The sequence below is a fragment of the Myxocyprinus asiaticus genome, chromosome 40, assembly GCF_019703515.2.
Source record: "Myxocyprinus asiaticus isolate MX2 ecotype Aquarium Trade chromosome 40, UBuf_Myxa_2, whole genome shotgun sequence".
Lineage (NCBI taxonomy): Eukaryota > Metazoa > Chordata > Actinopteri > Cypriniformes > Catostomidae > Myxocyprinus > Myxocyprinus asiaticus.
The window spans coordinates 8,912,708-8,935,549 of record NC_059383.1 but is presented as its reverse complement, the minus strand read 5'-3'; the positions used below and the strand labels follow the sequence as shown (position 1 = coordinate 8,935,549).

The 22,842-nt window shown below is 36.8% G+C and overlaps 1 protein-coding gene across 4 annotated transcripts in view; it reads right to left on the bottom strand.

Moving 5' to 3' along the window:
• Positions 1–14,428, bottom strand: part of LOC127430411 (rho GTPase-activating protein 26-like) — a 180,252-nt gene extending 165,824 nt beyond the window's left edge. For all 4 annotated transcript variants that reach the window (XM_051680149.1, XM_051680148.1, XM_051680146.1 and 1 more), the window contains exon 1: positions 13,944–14,428. In XM_051680149.1, coding sequence (XP_051536109.1) covers positions 13,944–14,097 — 154 coding nt within the window. In that variant the 5' untranslated portion in view covers positions 14,098–14,428. The remainder of the gene's footprint in view (positions 1–13,943) is intronic.
• Positions 14,429–22,842: the final 8,414 nt, after the last annotated feature.

Sequence of the window (22,842 nt, the reverse complement as noted above, 5' to 3'; positions counted from 1 at the left end):
GATAATCGACTAATCCAACGATTACTAGAACAACTATTCATCGATTATTTCAACGATTAATCATTAGCTCTTAACCGACTATTCAGCTTGTGACCCGACTTAAAAGGTTGTATTAAACGTGTTTACTAACAATAAAGAAGACAAAATCATCTTTTAAAAATACCTCAAAATGACATTCACTGAATTAAAGGGAAAAAAGTTTAATTCAGTAAAAAATTCACTGCAACAATTCCTATTGTTATCAAGGGTTTTTGTCTTGTTTTCCATTTAAAATAGTCTAAAAATACATTTACCTGAGAAGCAACATATGAGATATTTAGACTTGCTTTAAGAGAGTGACTCTTAAATATAAGTTTATTTTGTACATAAGTGTATTTTCTCACTTGGTTATACTTCTACAAGTGCAGTAAAGACAAAATATACTTATATTCAAGATCTATTCTCTAAAAGCAAGTCTAAATATCTTATATGCTGCTTCTTTTTTTAAAGGATTTTTAAAATATTTATATTTTTAATATTATATTTAACATTCTCAGATAAAAAAAAAATGTTCTGCAGTATAGCTGCTAAAGTAAATGTACATTGTTTTAAAGGAGTTTTAGATATTTATATTGGAAAACAAGCCAAAACAAAAACAAATCAAAAATGTATTTTGTTGCAGTGTATAATGGGGTGAAGACTACCCTCTCTCACCTTTCTGTTCACTTCAATTCATCTTTAACTCACAAAAATACAAACTCTCTCTTATTAGTAAAGCCATGTATTGCTAATTTTCTTTATGATAAGAAATGCACAGTGACACATATATTATGATTCGATAAGTCGCAAGCCATCACGTTATAATCTAGCTGCAGCAAGCACCAGGGTGTTTCCTTTAAAGGTGCTCGACAAGCAAGTTTTGCTTAAGCGGAGCAGCAGTGCCGACTCTGCTTATTCCACAACGAGAGTGCTTCTGTATTTACTTATTTGGTATTTTTGTATAATTCCCTTATACTTTGCGATCTACATCACCTGAAGATGTGAAAGTTTGGAGTGCATCTGGACTGTGACCTGTGTTATCTTCTTCTCCTCATCAGACTGCAGTGCAGCTCTCGTGCGTCATCATTAGAGTTTATTATGATCTCATGTTATGTTAAATGAGATCAAAGGACTATTCGACAATGACATTTTTTGTCGACAATTTTTTATTGTCGATGCTGTTGATAATGTCGACTAATCTTTTCAGCCCTAATTACTTTACACCAATTTTTTTTTTTTTTAAATATAAGAAGATATTGCTTTTTATAATGCTACCAAGCATCACTAAGTATATAAAATACAGTATAAATATTAAAGAGCATCATTGTGTATATAAAACACAGTATAAATATAAAAGTGCATATCAATGAAAATGACTAAATCTGTGGAAATTATGCCTTCAGTACTTTTAAATACATTTTTATTTAATGCCTTTTTTATTCTACTTGGCTACAATGGCTGTTTGGAAAAATAATGGTTTCTCTGATTAAAAAAAAAAAAACACTTTTTAGCCATTTCAGAGCAATAACATAATTATTGAGATATATCTCGAATTTTGTCCATAGGCTGAAATATATCGAGCCATATTGTAGCCATATTGCCCAGCTCTATGAGACATGCACAGCTTCATTCTCTAGCGCATCCCTGAGCGTGCGCCCTCACAGCTCTCCCCTCACAGACGCGCGCTGCACTCTTCCATCACCCTTCATGAGATTGCGCCTGCTCTCCGTTCCATTTGTAACTCTCACTGAAACTTTCTGAGCAACTTTCTGAGTCTTTCAAGCACCTTATGTCTGATATCTCCTCCGGATGGCCACTCATAAGCAAATGACAGCTCGCAATGTCGCGAGTCAAACGTGCTCAAACCTTTTGATATAGCTACCAACTCGCTGCATGGCCACTACAGGGTCAGAAATTAAGGGGAGCTTAGGACAAAAATGCCATTAAAAATGATAAACATGCTCCTCAAATTCAAAATGTGGGGGCAAAAAATGCCCTCGTAATAAATTCTTCTATTTTTTATTTCTTTATTTTTTTCTCCCTTTTTCTCCCCAATTTGGAATGCCCAATTCCCAATGCACTATAAGTCCTCGTGGTGGTGTAGTGACTCAATCCAGGTGGTGGAGGATCTCAATTGCCTCCATGTCTGAGACTGTCAATCCGCACATCTTATCACGTGGCTTGTTGAGCGCATTACCGTGGAGACGTAGCATGTGTGGAGGCTTCACGCTATTCTCCGCGGCATCCACGCACAACTCACCACGTGCCCCACCGAGAGCGAGAACCACATTATAGCGACCACAAGGAGGTTACCCCATGTGACTCTACCCTCCCTAGCAACCGGGCCAATTTGGTTGCTTAGGAGACCTGGCTGGAGTCACTCAGCACACCCTGGATTCGAATTCGTGACTCCAGGGGTGGTAGTCAGCGTCAATACTCGCTGAGCTACCCAGGCCCCCTCTGTTTTTTATTTGTAACCTCTGATATAGTTGATGTTGATGTAATTTTTATGGTAAGACATATACATTGTCAGACTTAAGAATTTGTATGAATTAACCGATTAAATTGACATTTTGACATAAACGGATTAGACACAGTTTATGTTTTAAATTGTTAGAAAAAAATATGCCCTCATAAAGGTAAAAATGCCCCTGAAAATCAAATATAAGGGCGCAAATATTGACCATAAATGTAAAAGTTAATTTCTGACACTGGGTCACTACTGAAATAAAAAGATTTAATTGTGAGGAATCTTATTAAGCAGTTATTTTCTATAAGATAAAATAGTGCCATTTTACTGGCATCATTGTTTAGTTGGGGACTTGGTGTGCAGAAAACATTTAAATTGAAGTCATTTATATGATTGCTTTTCTCTTTCCTTTGAAACTGAATGTAGTCAGATGATGTTACTTTAATGTTGTAATATTTGGATTAGTTTATTGATTCAGGGTCCCCATGGTCATAGAATCCAGGAAATATCAGGGAATTTAAAAATTGTGATTTCAAGGCCTGGAAAAGTAAAGCAAATTAATACAAATATTTTTTATAGTGAAAATGGAATATGGAATTCTTTTTTAGCTATGTTCAGCTCTGAAATATTTTATTGTCACATTGTACTCTTGTACTATTATTGTATTCCAAGTAGTCTGTATGTACAGTACATGTATTTAATGTGGGGGGGTTTTCAAGTTACTTTTGGTGGAATAAACAATCTTAAGAAGTTTGCCTTTTTTTTTTCTTGCACATTAAATGCATTTAAAAAAAAATCTGAATTGAATCATTAATTGAATCGAATTTCATTGTGAATCGAATCGAATCATTTTGAATTTGCAAAAATCTTTTTTGAATCGAATCGAAAACCTTTCGATTATATACAGTATATTAGGGCTGCACAATTGTTGATTATTGTGCTTTATATTGTAATCGCGATTATTAATGTTGATTAAAAGATTAAATTACTGTGATGTCAGAAAGTAGGCAACCATGCAGCTCTACAGAGTAGCAGATTTCAATGGTGGATATGAGCTGCGCTCCATTTAAGCATTAAATATTGTAATGTTTGGTCATGTTAGGCCTAATAAGGGATATCTATATAGAAGAAATATATGTAGGTTCTTTCTGAACTATTGACAAAAGCCTGTGCCTGTGTGACATAAGGCAGGTTGATAAATACACATTTATCACACCTCTACAGCCTGAGAAAGGTGCCATAAAATCTAAAACTACCATCAGACATGCAATATGTGTCTTTAGCTCTTAAATTATTGGTCCACGTACAGTGAATAATATAACAGACTTAATGTTCAAACAGCATTCAGTAAGCGCTGTGGTGGTGACACAGGTGTCCACTCATCCCTTTAGGTCTTCAGTGGTGATCTTGTTCATGTAGGATCATTGTTAGATCATATTTGGTCTCAGCAGTTGCACTTCGGAAATTAAAAACACTATTTGTGATAACATTGACAGTGATTTGTGAAATACACCATTCATGCCATATTCTTTATGTTGGCTACATCTCCAAAACAAGCTTAGAACAGAAATTATTTAATATGTTAAGATCAATTATTTAAAATTCACATTAAATTCATTATATCAAAATCAAATTCACACTGGCCTACTTAGGCCTACTTATTAACATGACAAAACTAAATTGTTATTAAATTTTTAATAAATTGTACATAGAAATTGAGCACACCTTGGTTTCTCCTGAAAAGCGCAGCATACTGTGGTCATGTAACAAATAAGCGGTGTTGTTCCAAGTTTTTGAGGAGTGCGTATGTGCGTAAACAGACCGGATAACAAACGTCATAGGATGGAGCCCAACAACAAGTCAACACACTGGAAATAATTAAACATTTCTGGAATTAAAGTAGGAAAATCGCATTAACTATAAACTATACCCATTTATACACACCAATGTAAAATACTGACTGTCCCTTATGTTCGTGCAAATGCGCTCGTACATTGGGGGAATCCGGGAGTTTCATGAAAGAGGGAAACCCCACTATTGCAGTGCAATTCCGTTAGAGGTCGCGATAGAAAGTGAAGGAAACAAACACAGCAACAACTGTGAATATCTGGAAATAAAGCAAAGAAACAGAGAATAAAATAGCAAAGTCTTCCTCAGATCCCATGTTGTTATTTACACAAGAGTCACGGAAAAATTACATTACCGTTGAGAAAGCTGCTTACTGACCGAGTACAGAAAAAGCCACAAACACAGTGCTTGTAAACGCATACACCGATTTCGAACCTTAAAGATATAGTTCACCATCATTTCACATATTATTATTCAGAAAAACAAATGGTGAAAGTTGTTTTTTTTTTATAAAATGCACTCTGTCTGTGTTAATAGATTTCACACTCATACACAAAAACTGCACTGGTCTGACCAGCTTCCGAGTTTGCGTCACATTTTTCCCCCCATAAAAGCAGATCCTCATCCATTGGTTTGCATGACTCCAACAAAAACCAAATACAAATAGAGTAGAATTCAATAAGAACCAAAATATAACAAGTATTGCCTTTTAATACAACTTGGCTGCACCAACGCCATGATATATCTTCTTCTCTCATCCAACACCTCAACACCACACGAATCCACAGCGCCCCCAGTGGACTCTATTGTAACTGCGAGATCTGGTGAGAGATTCACAGGGAAAACAGTGTAATTCAGCCCTGCTCACAGCAGGCAAATGCGGAAAGGAAAATTAATTTGCGATATTCGAGTAGTGTTTTTAATACTCGAGTAGCTTGTGCAGAACGAGTACGATATTACGCATGCACATCCCTAATACGACTTCAGTGGTTAAATGAATGTCTTCTAAAGCGATACGATAATTGTTTACTTCCGGTTGCTCTCATGTGCACATCCATGAGGGGAATCAGTACACACAGCCTCTCGTGTGATGTAAGCACACTCTCGTGTGATGTAAATCAAGCTGCACTTCCGTTGTATCGTGTCAGTTCTCGCACGAACATGCCAACGCGTTTACGTCACGCGAGAGGCAGGGTGAACTGATTCCCCTCATGCACAGGAGAGCGACCAGAAGTAAACAATTATAGTAAAAAGTAATTAAATATTGAACTGTTTCTCGCCCAAAGTGATATTCTTCTAAAAATCTTAATTTGTGTTCTGCAGAAGAAAGAAAGTCATACTCATCTGGGATGGTATGAGGGTGAGTAAAGAAACCAAAAATCACAGGACTTAATGACTACAGACCTGTCGCCCTGACATCTGTGGTCATGAAATCATTTGAGAGACTGGTGTTGGCCCACCTGAAGAACATCACTGGACCCTTTCTAGATCCCCTTCAATTTGCTTATCGAGCAAACAGATCTGTGGATGATGCAGTCAACATAGGATTGCATCATATCCTGCAACATCTGGACAGACCAGGGACATATGCAAGGATCCTTTTTTTGGACTTCAGTTCAGCTTTCAACACCATCATCCCAGCTATACTCCAGAATAAATTACACCAACTCTCTGTTCCCATGTCTATCTGTCAGTGGATTACCAGCATTCTGACGGACAGGCAGCAGCTTGTGAGACAGGGGAAACTCACTTCTAGCACCTGTACAATCAGCACTGGTGCACCCCAGGGATGTGTGCTCTCCCCACTACTCTTCTCCCTCTTCACCAACGACTTCATCGCCAAGGACCCCTCTGTCAAGCTCCTGAAGTTTGCAGACGAGACCACTGTCATCGGCCTCATCCGAGATGACGATGAGTCTGCATTCAGAAGGGAGGTTAAACAGCTGGCTGTCTGGTGCAGTCAAAACAACCTTGAGCTGAACACGCTAAAAACGGTGGAGATCATTGTGGACTTTAGGAGAAACACTCCAACACTGACCCCCCTCACCATTCTAAACAGCACTGTGGCAGCAGTGGAGTCATTCAGGTTCCTGGGCACTACCATCTCACAGGACCTGAAGTGGGAGACCCACATTGACTCCATTGTGGAAAAGGCCCAGCAGAGGTTGTACTTCCTTTGCCAGCTGAGGAAATTCAACCTGCCACAGGCGCTGCTGATACAGTTTACTCAGCAATCATTGAGTCTGTCCTCTGCACTTCAAAAACTGCTATGAAATCAGACATCAGAAGGCTACAAAGGACAGTTCGGACTGCTGAGAGGATTATTGGTTGCTCCCTGCCCCCCTTCAAGAACTGTACACTTCCAGAGTGAGGAAAAAGGCTGGAAAAATCACTCTGGACCCCACTCACCCTGCCCACTACCTTTTTGAACTGTTGCCTTCTGTCCGACGCTTGAGAGCTCTAAGCACCAGAACCGTCAGTCACAGGAACAGTTTTTTCCCTCAGGCTATCCATCTCATGAACAGTTAAATTGCCCCATTGAGCAATAACTATGTGCAATACACAGTTTAGTCTTTCTTATATTTATCCAACACATCCAACCTCTTCTGCCATTACATTCCTCTGAAAAAAAAACAAAAAAAAACATTTGCACTGTACATAACAGATTGTATTAGATTTGCACTACCCATGTGTATGTGTGTATGTATGTATGTGTGTGTCTGTACGTTTGTGTATAATTAGTTTTTATTTTTTATTATTATCTATGTCTTACTGCTCTTTTTGTGTTGTTTTTGTATTGTTGTACACTGGAAGCTCCTGTCACCAAGACAAATTATTTGTATGTGTAAGCATACTTGGCAATAAAACTCATTCTGATTCTGATTCTGATCCTGAAATGATGAGAGAATTTTAATTTATGGGTGAACTATCCATTTAAGCAGCTTTCTCACAATAAATGGCTTTCTGGTGTCCATGTAAAAGTTTTCATTGCTTATCTCAATTAGTAACTAATGGAAAGCCTCTATCAAAGAACCTTAAATGATTCTAATCCGGGGTGTTAGGATCCACCTAATGCAGTTATAATCTCAAAGTATATCAACATTTCATCATTAAAGAGGATATGCCATAATCCTACAAAAAAAATAATCCAGCTTCACTCATGCTCAACATGACAGACTGAAGTCTACTTAAGGAGAACACAACATCAACTCTCATAAATTGCCTCCAGACATGGAGGTCTGAGATTATAGACGACAATAATTATCAAGCGCAGGCTGCCCTAATTTCCCTTCAACTCGCTCCAAATGGAGCACAAACCATGCAAACACACACACGCCTGTTTCTTTGTTCTCATGATGTGTTAATCTCTAGGGAAGCACTACTGAATGTATATCTCCTCTATGTGCAGTGTGAAAACAAACTCATCCACCAAGAGGAAACACGCTCTCTTATTCCCTTTACTTCCTGTGAAAGTCGTAGCAGTGTGTGAATTACACAATGACCTTCAGTGAGGGTCAACTTTTTGAAAGGAATAGCTTTTTCAGGGAGTAATCTGTCGAGGTTTGTCCAACCTGGTCCCATGACAAGTCATAATAATAGTATGAGATGGTGATATCGTAAGAAATCGCACACAAGTTGAAAAAAAAAAGTAAATAAGTATTGGATAGGAGGCTAGCTAAAATGTGAGCAATCAGCAAAGTTTGTTGATTGGTTGGTCTCTATGGGAATAAAAGTCATAGCTTTCCGCACAAGCCAAGTCGTATGTTAAATTACTATTTCGCCATCTCGCGCAAATTATTACGAGCTGTTATGTTGGCTTTGCTGATGCCTGATGTTTATGAATTTGTCACAGCTCAAGAACTACAGCAGCTTTGGGCTCATTTATCAAGCACAGCTGACAGCGGTGATACAGATGTTGAGCACCATTTATAGTGTTCTAGAGAGGTTCAGAGGATCATTTATCTCCACATGAGTCAGCCCTCTTAGGACAGATGGCAAAAAGTGAAAGGAAATCCCCAATAAATCACTGAAGGAATGAAGTGAAGGACACTCCTACACGTGCGTTTACACTCAAGCATTTTCAACATTTAATCATGTGCAGGATATGAATTATAGATATCAATAATTCCATTTTCACTTGTTAAAATACTAATTCTTGATATCAGGGAATTATTAGTGAAAACTGCTTAATATCAGTAATTGCATCATTACTTGGAATTCCAACTAGTAAAAAACTTGTTTTTTTATATCTATAACTGAATTTTCAATAGTAGAATTTCACAATGATCTGTCATTCACTTCTGTTTAAAATGCAATTACAGATATATATCATTAATTTCCTATTAGTTGAAATTCTAATTTCAACATGACAGCAATGTGCTTCTTACTAGTAAAAAATTATCATTTCTGATATCAATAATTACATTGTTACTTGTGCAAATGTCCAATACTGATATCAACCATTCAATTACAGCTAGTAAAAATGCAAACTTTTGATATCTGTAATTTGATTTTCACTAGTAAGAATATATTTGATCACTCTTTAGTTTATTGATATCTGAAATCCATTTCCAGATATTTAAAAATACTACATCTATCATTTTGCAATACATTTACAGATAACAAAAATGAGCATTTTTACTAGTAATTCAATTGTTGATGTCAGGAACTTGCAGTATAGTGACTACTGATATCAGAAATTATCCTATTTATTGTAAGTTCATTGCTCATATGTAAAACAGGGCTGGGCGATTTGGCAAAAAAAATTAAATCCTGATTTTTATCAAACTTATGGGCGATTCACAATTCGATTTTTTCAACTTTTAAATGTACTCCAACATGATTCAAATTGTATGTTCTGTATTAGAATGCAAGGCTGGTTAGAGAAATCCAAGTTCTTTTCATTATTGGAAACAAAGGTGTGCAAGAAAAATGTACAAATGCACCACAGGGGCAAGTTGTCAATATAATGTTAATGTAAAATAAATTAAAATCTAATAAACCCAAATGTTCAGAAATAATAGAATAAGAAAACTGCTAAATAATTCTTAGCCAGTGTATTTATTTATTTTATCTAAACCAAGTCTATCTAGAAAGTTATCTAGAAATCAATATCTATAAATTATCAAGGTTATCTAGAGAGTACTCAATGTATGTCAGATGATTTGTGTGTATATTCATAAACCCCTGCACAAACCCCTCTAGTGCTTCATGCTGAGCAGTGCAGCAATATGAAATAATTTATCATCACAATTCAACTCACAAAGCTTGTCAAAATGATAGCTCACCAAATGATGGCTATAGATGCAGTACACTTGAAACACGTCACAGAACAAAGAAATAACTGGCAATCTATCTGAATCATCATGGTAAAAGGAGCGGCAGATGGTTGATTCTCCCATATATAGCCTCTCCGTGATATGAAATGAAGCGCCCATAACTGTCACATAACTAATGCTTTTTTATGGGTAAAAAGAAAAGAAAGGAGACCGTTCATCAACATGCACACACCGGGGCCAGTTATGGTCTTAAGCCGGTGTATACCTGCATGATGGACGAAGCTGAGATACAATCACACTGTGTACAATCGTACTGGGAATATTACTGCTGTCTTTTATGTCAGTCTCCGTGTTGTTAACCCGTCACGTTCATTTGGAGCGTGCCACACACGTGCAGCTGATCAGATCGGGAGCGGCATTAAGACAAGCGCTATGAATTATTTTTCTCTTGTTCAGCCTTTGGCGGACTTACAATGTATCTAACTATAGCGTTTGCAATATTGTTTGCAAAATCTCGATTTCTCGATTTTAAAAAAATATAAAAATTGTGTCAAAATGCAAAATCGAATTAATCTGAAAAATCTGAAAAAACGCCCAGCCCTATTGTAAAATTGGAATTTTAACTAGTAAGAAATTTATTTTAGATATCTGTAATTGGGTTTTACACAGGAGTGAATGACATCATTGAGAAATTCTACAAGTGTAAATGCAGGTACAGATTTAAAAACTTATTATTTTGATATCAAGAATTAACCATTTTTACTAGAGCAAATGTATTTTCTGATAATTTAAGATTCAGCATTTTCACTAGTAGTAATGCTGATATCAAGAATTTTAACTAGTACTTCAGCCAGGTCTCCTAAGCAACCAAATTGGCCCGGTTGCTAGGGATGGTAGAGTCACATGGGGTAACCTCCTCGTGGTCGCTATAATGTGGTTCGTTCTCGGTGGGGCGCATGGTGAGTTGAGCGCGGATGCCGTGGTGGATGGCGTGAAGCCATGTCTCCGTGGCAACGCGCTCAACAAGCCACGTGATAAGATGCGCGGGTTGATGGTCTCAGACGCGGAGGCAACTGGGATTCGTCCTACACGACCACGAGGACTTAAAAGCGCACTGGGAATTGGGCATTACAAATTGGGTGAAACAGGTGAAAAATCTAAAAAATAAATAAATAAATAATTTTAACTAGTGAAATTTGAACTGAAAAGTCAATTCGGCTTGCCATATCCTATTCCTAGCCATCTGACAAAAAGGAAGGGTGGACCAGTAGGGAACTCTACATTGTGATAAACGCAAGCAATGTGAAACAATGTTACAAGAATTTTAATCACCTGCACTTTACTTTAACTTTAAAAACACAGAATGATCAACCTCAAATTGTCTAACTTTATGACCCAGAGTCCCTCCAAAGAAATGTGACTGCAATGACATTGGTACACATTAACTACAATGTAATATAATATACAGTACTTATATAATGATAATATGGGTGAAAAAAATCACATAGACATTAAAGGAGGGATCGGAGCAGTATCTAAGCACTCTATTGACATCAGGGCAGTGGTGGCTCAGCAGTTAAGGCTCTGGGTTACTAATCAGAAGGTTGGGGGTTCAAGCCCCAGCACTGCCAAGATGCCACTGTCGGGCCCTTCAGCAAGGCCCTTGATCCTATCTGCTCCAGGGGTGCCGTATCATGGCTGACCCTGCACTCTGACCCCAGCTTACCTGGGATATGTGAAAAAAAGAATTTCACTGTATATGTGCAAATGTATAATGTGTGATAAATAAAATTACAATTAATTAATTACTAAGCAACCACCCAGAACATATTTGCAGCAACACAGTGAAAACCACTAAAAACTTTCTCAGCAAGTTTCTGTTTTTTACTACAGGTAAAAGACAACAAACTAAAAAGCATACCAGCTAATAGAAGTACCTTAAAATGTACTGTTACCCTATACCATGAACGCATTCAAAAAATGACATGCTTTGCACATGAAACAATCCTTCCTGAGGCAATAATTTGGTTGTTGCCAAAACATGAGTCACAGAGAACATTTCCTTATACGCTCTATACAGAACCTCACTCAACTCACCAGCACAATAAAATGTTACTCTGGGAAGGCCAGAGTGCTATTCTAGACTACAGAAAACTAACGTTACACGTCTTGCCCTGACAATTATTGTTGTTAAAACTGTCAGTTCCAAAAATCAAGATGAGGCTTTTCCAGGCTATTTGACTTTATATCATAAAAGCCATGGGAATTATAGCTGATTCAAATTCAGAAATTGGGACACACCATATGTCTCATGATTTTACACACTGTAAATTGACGAAAGCCTGTTTGCTTTCAAGTCAAACTGAATGTGAGTTCCAGTGTGTTCTCATTCTGCTGGGGCCAGTATGTTTGTTTTGAAAGGCAATGGGGAGTGGAGTGAAAATTTCAGGCAGTGTGTTGTGTTTACTGTGGGTCACTGAGGAAGGTTGGTGTGACAGAACGGATGCTTTTAAACTCTACATGCAGATACAGTGGACCCAAAATGTATTTGGACACTTAAGCCACACTTAAACATTTATGAATGCCATTTAATTATAACAAAATGTCAAACTAAATGTAAAAGTTAATTGCTAAATATAATCATTGTTGGTGTTAATGTAAAAAGATCCTAGATGTTTTAGCCTAACTCTTGGTTCTAAATGTAATAGAAGGTCCGAAATGTATTAACTATTGGTCCTAAATGTAATAAAGGCCCTAATGTAATAACTATAGGTCCTAAATGTAATTAAAGGCCCTAATGTAATAACTATTGGTCCTAAATGTAATTAAAGGCCCTAATGTAATAACTATAGGTCCTAAACATAATAAAGGTCTGACTCCTAGATGTAATAACCATTGGTCCTAAATGTAATTAAAGGTCCTAGATGTAATAACGTTCGGTCCTAAATGTAATAAAGTTCTAATGTAATAACTATTGGTCCTATATTTAATAAAGGTCCTGTAGGTGTACTAAATATTGGTCCCTAATAAAGGTCCTAAATGTAATAACTTTTGGTCCTAAATGTAATTAAAGGTCCTAGATGTAATAACGTTTGGTCCTAAATGTAATAAGGGTCTAATGTAATAACTATTGGTCCTATATTTAATAAAGGTCCTGTAGGTGTACTAAATATTGGTCCCTAATAAAGGTCCCAAATGTAATAACTTTTGGTCCTAAATGTAATAAAGGTCCTATAGATGTTATAAATATTTGTCCTAGATGTGCAAGGTCCTAAATGTAAAAACTATTGTTCCAAAATGTAATAAAGGTCCTTGATGTAATAACTATTGGTCCTCAATATAAAAAGTACCTAAATGCAATAGCTTTTGGTCCTAAATGTAATCAAAGCCTTAATGTTATAACTATTGGTCCTGAATGTAATAAAGGTCCTATAGATGTAATAAATATTGATCCTAGATGTAATAAAGGTCGTAAATGCAACAACTATTGGTCCTAAATGTAATAACTGATTTAAAATGTATTAAATAATATTTAATATTTAATAATTTAATAAAGGCCCTAATATAATAGCTATAGTTTCTAATGCAATACATGTCCTAGAAATAATAAATATTGGTCCTACATGTAATAACTATTGGTCCTAAATATAATAAAGGCCCTAAACTTAATAAAGGTCCAAGATGTAATAACTTTTGGTCCTAAATGTAGTAAAGTTTGTAAATGCAATATAGGTCCTAAATGTAATAACCTTTGGTCCTAAATGTATACAAATGCACCAGAAGGGTGTTTGGTATACTTTATGATGTTTGCATGTATTTGTAATTACTTAGATATCATGTTTATGCACTCATTATTGATAGCTATTGATAGTCAGTATAGTTACATTAGTACAGTTGATGAAAGTAAAAGGTGCAGTTTATTTATTTTACATACAGTTCAGTATGGTTATTACACTTCAATTCAGTAGTTATATCATTTAAGACCAAATGTTATTACATTTAAGGCTTTACTATTAGGGACAACTGTACGCAAGCTATTTCAACTTATAAGTGATCTATTATTTATATGAATGGCGACTACAAATAATACTACCACACTTAAAATATCAGTTATAGTACAGTTATACAGCAAGCATAATTTTATTACAACACACTATTCTGTCATGTTTCGAAAAAGCAACACTAACTGACTATTAATCAAGAACAGATTATTAATATGTAAAAATCTGCATATTTCACAAGACAAGACAACAAAGCAAAGTACATAAAACTATGATGTCATGCCCCACAACAAGACCACACTCATAAACAAACAAAATATATCTTACTTTTCAGTGCTTGAATTAAAGCTTTCCCATCCTTAATAAGCTCCTTGATGAACTTGTTGGTCTTCTCCAGCTCCAGTTCATGAGACTTGAGCCTCTCTCGGAATTGCGGGCTGTCCAAATAACAGTCGCTGAACTCAAGAGCAGGCAATCCCATACTTATTCCAACTCCAAAGCCAAAACAATGTAATGCAGGGAGTGCAATGTAGTGCAGTTGAGCTGGACGCAAAGAACCTTCAACTAATTATAAACTGCATATGAGTGGACACTTCATAGTTCTACTCGGAAACGGATGCTGCTTCAAAACAATCCCAAATGCATCACTACGCGCTACAAATGCCTCTCTGCAGGAAAAAAAAAATATTTGGGGGTGACCTGTCAATCAAAGGCTTCCAAAGAAGAGCCGCGCGCCTCTCATTACGACGTCATAATGATGATTAGAAGACAAAACGCGTTTATTGCGTGTTCCTGCTTGGGTGTCCGTACCAACCTACCGTGAAGCGGATAATCCCGTGATTGACAGGTCTTTCGACCAATAGCGTTGCGCGATTCCAATGTGGGCAGGCTGAGACCGCGAAACGTATGGAGTCAAATCCATGCCACATATATTTGCAAAAATATAAAGTTTTGCGAAAGAAAAAAGTGAGCAAAAAAAAAAAATTAAGTATCACAAAAGAAAAATAAAATATAGCAAAAATAAAGATATAATTATTTGCAAAAATCAATGACTGTTGTAAAATAAATTTAAGAACTTTAATCCTTTTTTATCTCTGCAACAGATTTTTAACAGCAATGATTTTGCCACACATCTTTTTCTTTACCATACCTACTAATTAATTTGCAAAGCTCCTTTTAATCTGCGTTTTCATCAAGTGTGAGCTCGTGATACCGTTTTGCCTTTGCGCTTCACTTTTCTGTGTGTTTCGCTTTATGGCACTGTTTTGACGTGTGGGTGGAGTCAGGGTATTGGGGCGTGTACAACGGGCTCAAGTTACATCATTAACTTGAGACACGGATCAATCATCATGGCCGAGCAGAGGCATGCGGGTGGATCTCAGGTATGTAAAGTTGATCGTTTCCTTTGATTTAATTAGCATTAAATGTGTATTAACAGCGTTTACTTCAGATAAAGAAGTTAAAGTGGTGGATTTATTAGCCATACTCGCTAACGTTAACCAGCAGCTTTGGATAGTGTACATATTTGTAAGAAATTATTATTGCTAACAGATAATTGACAATCGTGAGAGGATCCTCTGATGTCAAACAACAAACACGCTGTCAAGAAGTCATTTGTATTTGTATAGCAGCTACACAGAAAGTAATATTATAACAAATTAAGCTGTAATTTCCATAATATCTTGTAGTCAAGAAGACCATACAAACCTTATTTTGCGTTTTGTATATTTCATTACTAATTGAAGAAACTGTTGTGTTGTAGGGCAGTGGGCACAATGATGCCATCAGTGTTGAACTGGTAAAGATGATAATGGAGAGACTGCTCTCCAAACTGCAGTATGCAATGAGTCGCCAACCACTGGATTTAGACAACTTTCAGTTTGTATGCAACCATGAGCTTCTTTTCATCACCTATGTGTATAATCAAATTACAGTCCCAGAAGAACATTTTAATGAACTCTCAACCATAAAAAACACAGTGGAGAGGCATGTTACAAATAACAGTGCACCCATAACTGCCCTTGAAGTGCAATATGGAGTAAAGGGACCTCCAAAGTTTACTATTTCCAGAGAGCATCTTCAGAAACTAGTGAATATGCAGCTGTCTGTTCCATGTATTGCCCAGCTCCTGGGTGTGTCAACAAGGACTATCAATCGACTCAATGAGTATGGTATTTCTGTAAAAGACACCTACTCTAAGATCACAGATGAGGAGCTTGACAACTTAGTCAGTTCGGTAAAGGCTAAAAGTCCACACCTAGGGCATAGAATGATGAAAGGACGGTTGCAAGCAAAGAGTCACCATGTGCCATGGACAAGAGTATGGGATTCCATGCATCGAGTGGCCTCTGCCACAGTTGAGGTGTATAGTCAGAAGGACTTATTCTGTGCGGGGCCCTCATGTTGTTCACATAGACACAAACCACAAACTTATAAGGTATGTCATATTGTAAAGTATACCGTACATCAAGCCATTAAAACAAAATTTGTTTTACCTTGTAGCCTTAACAGCTGCTGAAGTATGTTTCTGTGCCATTGATGGCTACTCCAGAAAGGTATTTTTCTAATTCTTCTCTTCACTATGTTTTGTTTGCCTTGAAAAATACATAAAAAATTACTGATGGGATACATAAATGTAACATTAGATAATTTCCCTCAGATCATGTACCTTGGAGCTGCTACAGATAACAAAGCAGCAACTGCCCTTGGTTTTTTCCTTCAGTCAGTGGAGAGACATGGGTTTCCATTAAGGTAAGACAATTTGTATTTAAAAAAAAAAAATTTGTTTAAATGGATAAGCATTGTTTGTCCATCTTGTGTATGATACGTGTTTCATTAAAGGAAAAGTTTATCACAAAATGTAAATTGCCTTCAATTCTTTGTTGTTCCAAACCTGTTTGACTTGCTTTCTTAAAACGTAAAATATGATTTGATTTTATGAAAAACAGTTACTGAGGCTTGTCAGGGAATAAAGTCATATGTTTGGAACATCATGAGGATGAAATTATGTTCCCATACTTTCATATTTTTCTATAAACTGTTTGTGAAAGCATTAGGTGCAATACGTCTCTGCTGTCTGTCTTCACAAACATGACCAAAATAAAACTGACATTGACTATGCTTATTAGACTGTTGGGTCTCTTTTCTAAAACAGCTATGCCCTTTTTAATTACTTATGCATTTAGAGTTCGAGGAGACCAAGGAGTAGAAAATGTGGAGATCGCTAGGTGCATGTTTTCCGTGCGAGGCTGTGGGAGGGGAAGTTACAAGTCAGGAAAAAGCGTGCATAACCAGCGGTAAGCATCGAGATTAATTAAATAGTCATACCTAGACCTAAATTTATGAGTATTCTAAATTTAAGGGTGACTGTTTGTACTCAACATTTATGCAAGGTTAATCAAATTATTACATTGTTTTGCCTGCATTTCTCAGCATTGAACGCCTTTGGCGTGACATATGGATGGCAGTTACAAACATCTTCTATGATGTCTTACACACTCTTGAGGAGGAAGGGTTACTTGATCCAATCAACAGCCTGCACCTGTTTTGTTGTCATTTTGTGTTACTGCCTTGCCTCCAGGCCAACCTTGAATCCTTCAATTGTGGTTGGAATAGCCATTCTAGTTCCTCCAGTTGAATGCCCTTTGACTGAAGAACATATGGCCCAGCTTCAAACTGTTATTGACCCAACCTCACAATCTCAGAACTATGGGAGAGACAAATATTTAGCTGTACTAAATTTTGTGTTCCTTCATTCTTAACTGACAGAATATAATCAGGCACTTTACAATGAATTTATTCCCAATACATTCTGATTTTATTAATTTTTGTTTTTATTAATAAAATAATTTATACATAATTTACTTTGTATGTTTTTTTCTGCTATAAAGAGAGAACAATAACAAGAACATTTAACAATGCAGGGTTCTATGCCTTGAACATGTACACTGTCAGTAGGATACAATTCTATAACATATAATATTTTAAACTCTGTTGAATCCAGTGTCAAAATGGATGGCTTGCAACATGCCTGTTTTGAATGAATTATAGTTGTCCATGTGCGCTGTAAGAAATGTTATATTTCTGGCACAGGCACTTACAACTGGGAAGCAAATCTTGTGCTTTGACATCCTCTGCTTGCACTCATGGTCAAAATTCAAAGAGATTCTGAATTCCCTAAGTTCTGACATAAGAAGAGGCTTGTGTCCCTGGCCAGTAAGCCACTGCATTATACGGGGGACAGTTAGGGGCCAGGTGTCTCCTTCAGGGTTATCCTCTACAAGCAAGAGAACAATTTGTCATCTCTCCCTCTCACTTATTCAAAAGTGGTTCAACAATATAAGAGACCAATAACATTTTCCCATTAAATTACCTTAAACTAAGTGGACGTTTAGAAAGTTTGTATGACAGTTGTTATTGTTAATTTCTCTTGCTCACTGTGAGGTCACATGTAATTTTAGACATCATTTGTCTTATCTTAAATCATCTATAGAAGATCAGAAACTATTTCCTAGAAACTTAAAATCATGTCATACATACAAGCGCTTTCAATTTCCTGAAGAAAATCTTGTAGGAAGTTGATGATGGCTGTTTCACGGGTCTCTTGTACTGTTCCCTTCTCTGATAGCTCGGGAAGAATGCTCTGCATGATAAAATCTGCATCAGCCTGTGTAATGACACAACAAATATGCATTTTCAGGTACTGAGAGCACCACTAATAAAGATGTTTAGATGTACTTTATATCTGAAGTTTTAGATGAAATAAGCAATAACATCCATGCTCAATGATAAGAAAAAAAAAGTTGATACTAATTCATCAAACGATAATACTAATTCAACAAATATGTTCTGTAATAATTAGTAGAGGACAGCACCTCCGAATTTTTTACATTTAATCTTTAACCCAGTAAATTATACTCTTCCCATGCAGTGCTCAGAGCAATTCCACAAACCAATTCTACAATTAAATACAGATGGGGTCTCAATTAATAAAACATATTTTATACTATGAATGATACCTTATCATCATCATCGTCCACTGCACTGGGGACAAAGAAATGTTGGCACAGTCCCGAATGCTCTTCCAAGATCTCCACAAAATTGTACACTTTAAGACATTTTCTGACTTGCTTCAACATTGGGATCAGATGCAGGGTTGCATGCAGCACAACAGATCTGGAATAGACATACATTTTTAATAAAAATCAGGCATAAAATACACCAATCAGCCATAACATGGTGTTGTTGGCACCAATCTGAGTAAATTCTAGAAACTGTTATGTGTGAAAGTCCCAGGAGATCAGCAGTTACAGATGGGCTCAAACCAGTCTGTCAGGCACCAAGAATCACGGTCGAAATCACTGAGATCACATTTTTTCCCCATTTTGATGGTTAATGTGAACATTAACTGAATTTCCTGACCTGAATCTGCATTATTTTATACACTGCACTGCTGCCACACGATTGGATGATTAGATAATCGCATGGATGATTGTTGGTGCCATACGGGCTGGTTTGAGTATTTCTGTAACTCCTGATCTCCTGGGATTTTCACCCACAACAGTCTCTAGAGTTTACTCTGAATGGTGCCAAAGACAAAAAACATCCAGTGAGTGGCAGTTATGTGGACAGAAACGCCTTGTTGATGAGAGAGGTCAACTGAGAATGGCTAGACTGGTTCAAACTGACAAAGTCTACGGTAACTCAGATAACCGCTCTGTACAACTGTGGTTGGAAGAATATCATCTCAAAATGCTATTCTGAGATGCGGGTTGGCGCTGTTTTGGTGGCACGAGGGGGACCTACACAATATTAGGCAGGTGGTTTTAATGTTGTGGCTGATTGGTGTATATGGTATGTAGCCACAATAGAAACAGAGTACAAGTTAAAAGTGAGGTTGTTATATCCACCCCTCACAATATACTCTATTTGTACTATGTCAATGAAAATCTGTAGATGTTTCCCTGATAGCTAAAATAAACTTGTGTGTGGTCTGATAAATCTTTTTGAGTCAATTGACCAAATATCTGACTGTTTTCTTACCATATGATGGCCTCTTTGTTCTCCGGTGTAATGGCCCCAGTGAAACCACAATTAATTATAGCATCAGTCCATGCTGAGAGATCAGCGTCACCTTCTACCTGAAATGATAAAATGCATTCTGCATTCCATTATCCTATGGAGTTTTGTTTTTCCTGGCCACAGAATGCCTTTGGCTTACTCACTGGGGGCTAAAAGACTAATCATTTTAATTCATAACAGACTTATTACATTTTGTTAAATTGTTACATTTTGCTAACAACTTAGTTCTGTAAAGCTGCTTTGAAACAATGTGTCTTGTGAAAAGTGCTATACAAATAAATCTGACTCGACATTCATTTCAAATAGTAAACTTTAAGAAAATGTGGGGGGTGGGTTGCAAGAAAAGTAAGAAAATGCTTAAAAAAGTTGGTACTAATTTAATCAGACTTTTTTTTTTTTTAAATGACTACCTTTTTAATCAAATCAAAAAGTTCAGCATCATCAACGTCATCTTTATTAAGATTCGCTTCATCCAATTCTCCTGTTGAAAGAAAATCAAAGCACCACCGTCTCAAGAAACGGGGGGCTGGTCCACCCTGAGCAAGACTGACTGAAAACACCTCTCCCGCAGTCCTGAAAGAGAAAGCAGCAAGCCTGTCAAATGATATCTGACATTACACTATATGTAAAATAACTACATAAAAACAAATGTTAACCTGAATAATCCTTTCTCCAGATCACTTATGGAGTAGATAGGACTCTTCCCACTCTGGTGTCGTCTATGCTCAAAGAGGTGTTTCTCAATCTCACCAACCAAATCTACAAATGCATGTACACATTTGGCAGGCACTACATGTTTCCAAAAAGCATTTTTTTCACTAGACTGTATGGTTCTGAGCACCGTGAATCACACATCCAATCTCATTTCCAAATGAACACCGTTCACTATTATGTGATTACAAATCATTCCCATAATGGATTCCTCAACATGTTTAGCTAGGAACATTTTCCTAGTAGTAAATTTGCTTAGTAAATTTATTACAATCCTGATTTTGTACAACCACAGAGTAAAAACAAATCATAACCATGCCAAGGACCCCAAATGTGGTACAAGACAGCACAGTTCCATTACAACAACCATTATGCCTGATGTAGAAAAAGTGCCAAAAGTGATTTGTTGTGCATAAATTGAATGTTATATCAGTTTGTGGTAAAGGAAGCTGTCTCAGACCCCCAAATGAATACAGTAACACTTTAGAATATGGAGGAAACATTAGACAGTAATTAATGACTAGTAGTTGAACTAATAAGGGACTAGCTATGGGCTTGTTATGAATTACAGGTTATTTATTAGGCCTTTATTAGCTGATTCTTGTTTTATAGCCCCTCTACATTAATTTTCTTCCTTACAATGAACTTATCAGAAAACAACAAAAGAAAACAGTAGCCAGTTATACAGTTGTACATATCCCTAAAGCTCATCCCTGTGCCCACCCTAACTATTGAGTGGAGTCATTGGTGCCTCTTCATTGAGCCCATTCCAACACCTACCAGTAAACATAAGTATACAAGGGAGTCAGAAATTTGCCATAAAAATCCCATGCCATAGGTGTCTAAATAGAATCTGAAACCTTAAAATGACACCATAAAAATTATTTATTGGTAAAACTGCTAAATTTTTAAGACTGAATATCTAGATATTAGAATATCTGCTTTCTACACTTTTGAATAACAGCACATTGTTTTTTGTCTCATTTCACTCCTTTGATGAAAAGTACATTTGATATTTACACTAATCAGCAACAACATTAAAAACCACCTGCCTATTATTGTCTACGTCCCCCTCGTGCCCCTCAGAATAGCGGAACTGCAGAACTGCCCCTCACTGGATGTTTTTTGTTTTTGGCACCATTCTGAGTGAATTCTAGAGACTGTTGTGTGTGAAAATCCCAGGAGATCAGCAGTTACAGATGGGCTCAAACCAGAAATCTTTCACCAACCGTCACGGTCCAAATCACTGAGATCTTATTTTTTCCCCATTCTGATGGTTGATGTGAACATAAACTGAATCTCCTGACTCGTATCTGCATGATTTTATGCACTGCACTGCTGCCACATGGTTGGCTGGTGATGATTGTTGGTGCCAGATGGGCTGGTTTGAGTATTTCTGTAACTGCTGATCTCCTGGGATTTTCACACACAACAGTCTCTAGAATTCACTCAGAATGGTGCCAAAAACAAAAAACATCCAGTGAGCGGCAGTTGTGTGGACAGAAATGTCTTGTTGATGAGAGAGGTCAACAGAGAATGGCAAGACTGGTTCAAACTGACAAAGTCTACGGTAACTCAGATAAGCGCTCTGTACAATTGTGGTTAGAAGAATATAATTTTATAGTTATAAGATGTACATTTATATGATGCACTGTGAACCTATAAAGGATGTAGATAATAAGTTATATGTTAAGAATTACTAACAAATCCATAACTAGTCACATACAAATGGGATTATTGGTCATTAATTCATGTCTAATTTCTAATCCATGAATAAAAATAAATTAATTAACAAATCGATAACGTAATAGAGAAGATGACTTACCTGTAAGAAATTCCTTTCAAATGGCACCTGTATCAACACCTGATTCCCCCAAAAATGTTACACGCAAAGTGTTGCCAGGGGTTCCTCTCTTTTGGCACTGCCACTGTACCATAGCACTTTGAAAGAAGTCTGTGCGAGACACGCAGATCTTGAAATCCTTGCTGTCATCAACCCTATTTGCCAACAAACGCAGTACATCATCTGGACTGTGAAAAAATATAACCCTATTAGTCATAAATTCTATATTCTTAAAGGGATAGTTCACCCAAAAATGACAATTCTGTCATAATTTACTCACCCTCATGTCGTTCCAAACCTGTATGACTTTCTTTCTTCTGTGGAACACAAAAGAAGATATTTTGAGAAATGTCTCAGTGTTTTTTTTTTGTTTTTTTGGTCCATACAATGGAAGTCAATAGGCACCAATTTTGTTTGGTTACCAGTGTTCTTTAAAATATCTTCTTTTGTGTTCCGCAGAAGAAAGAAGTCAAACAGGTTTGGAACGACATGAGGATGAGTAAATGATGACAGAATTTTCATTTTTGGGTGACCTATCCCTTTAAGTGTCTGTCACATGGTCCGTCCACACTGAAGTCGTTGTGAAGAAGG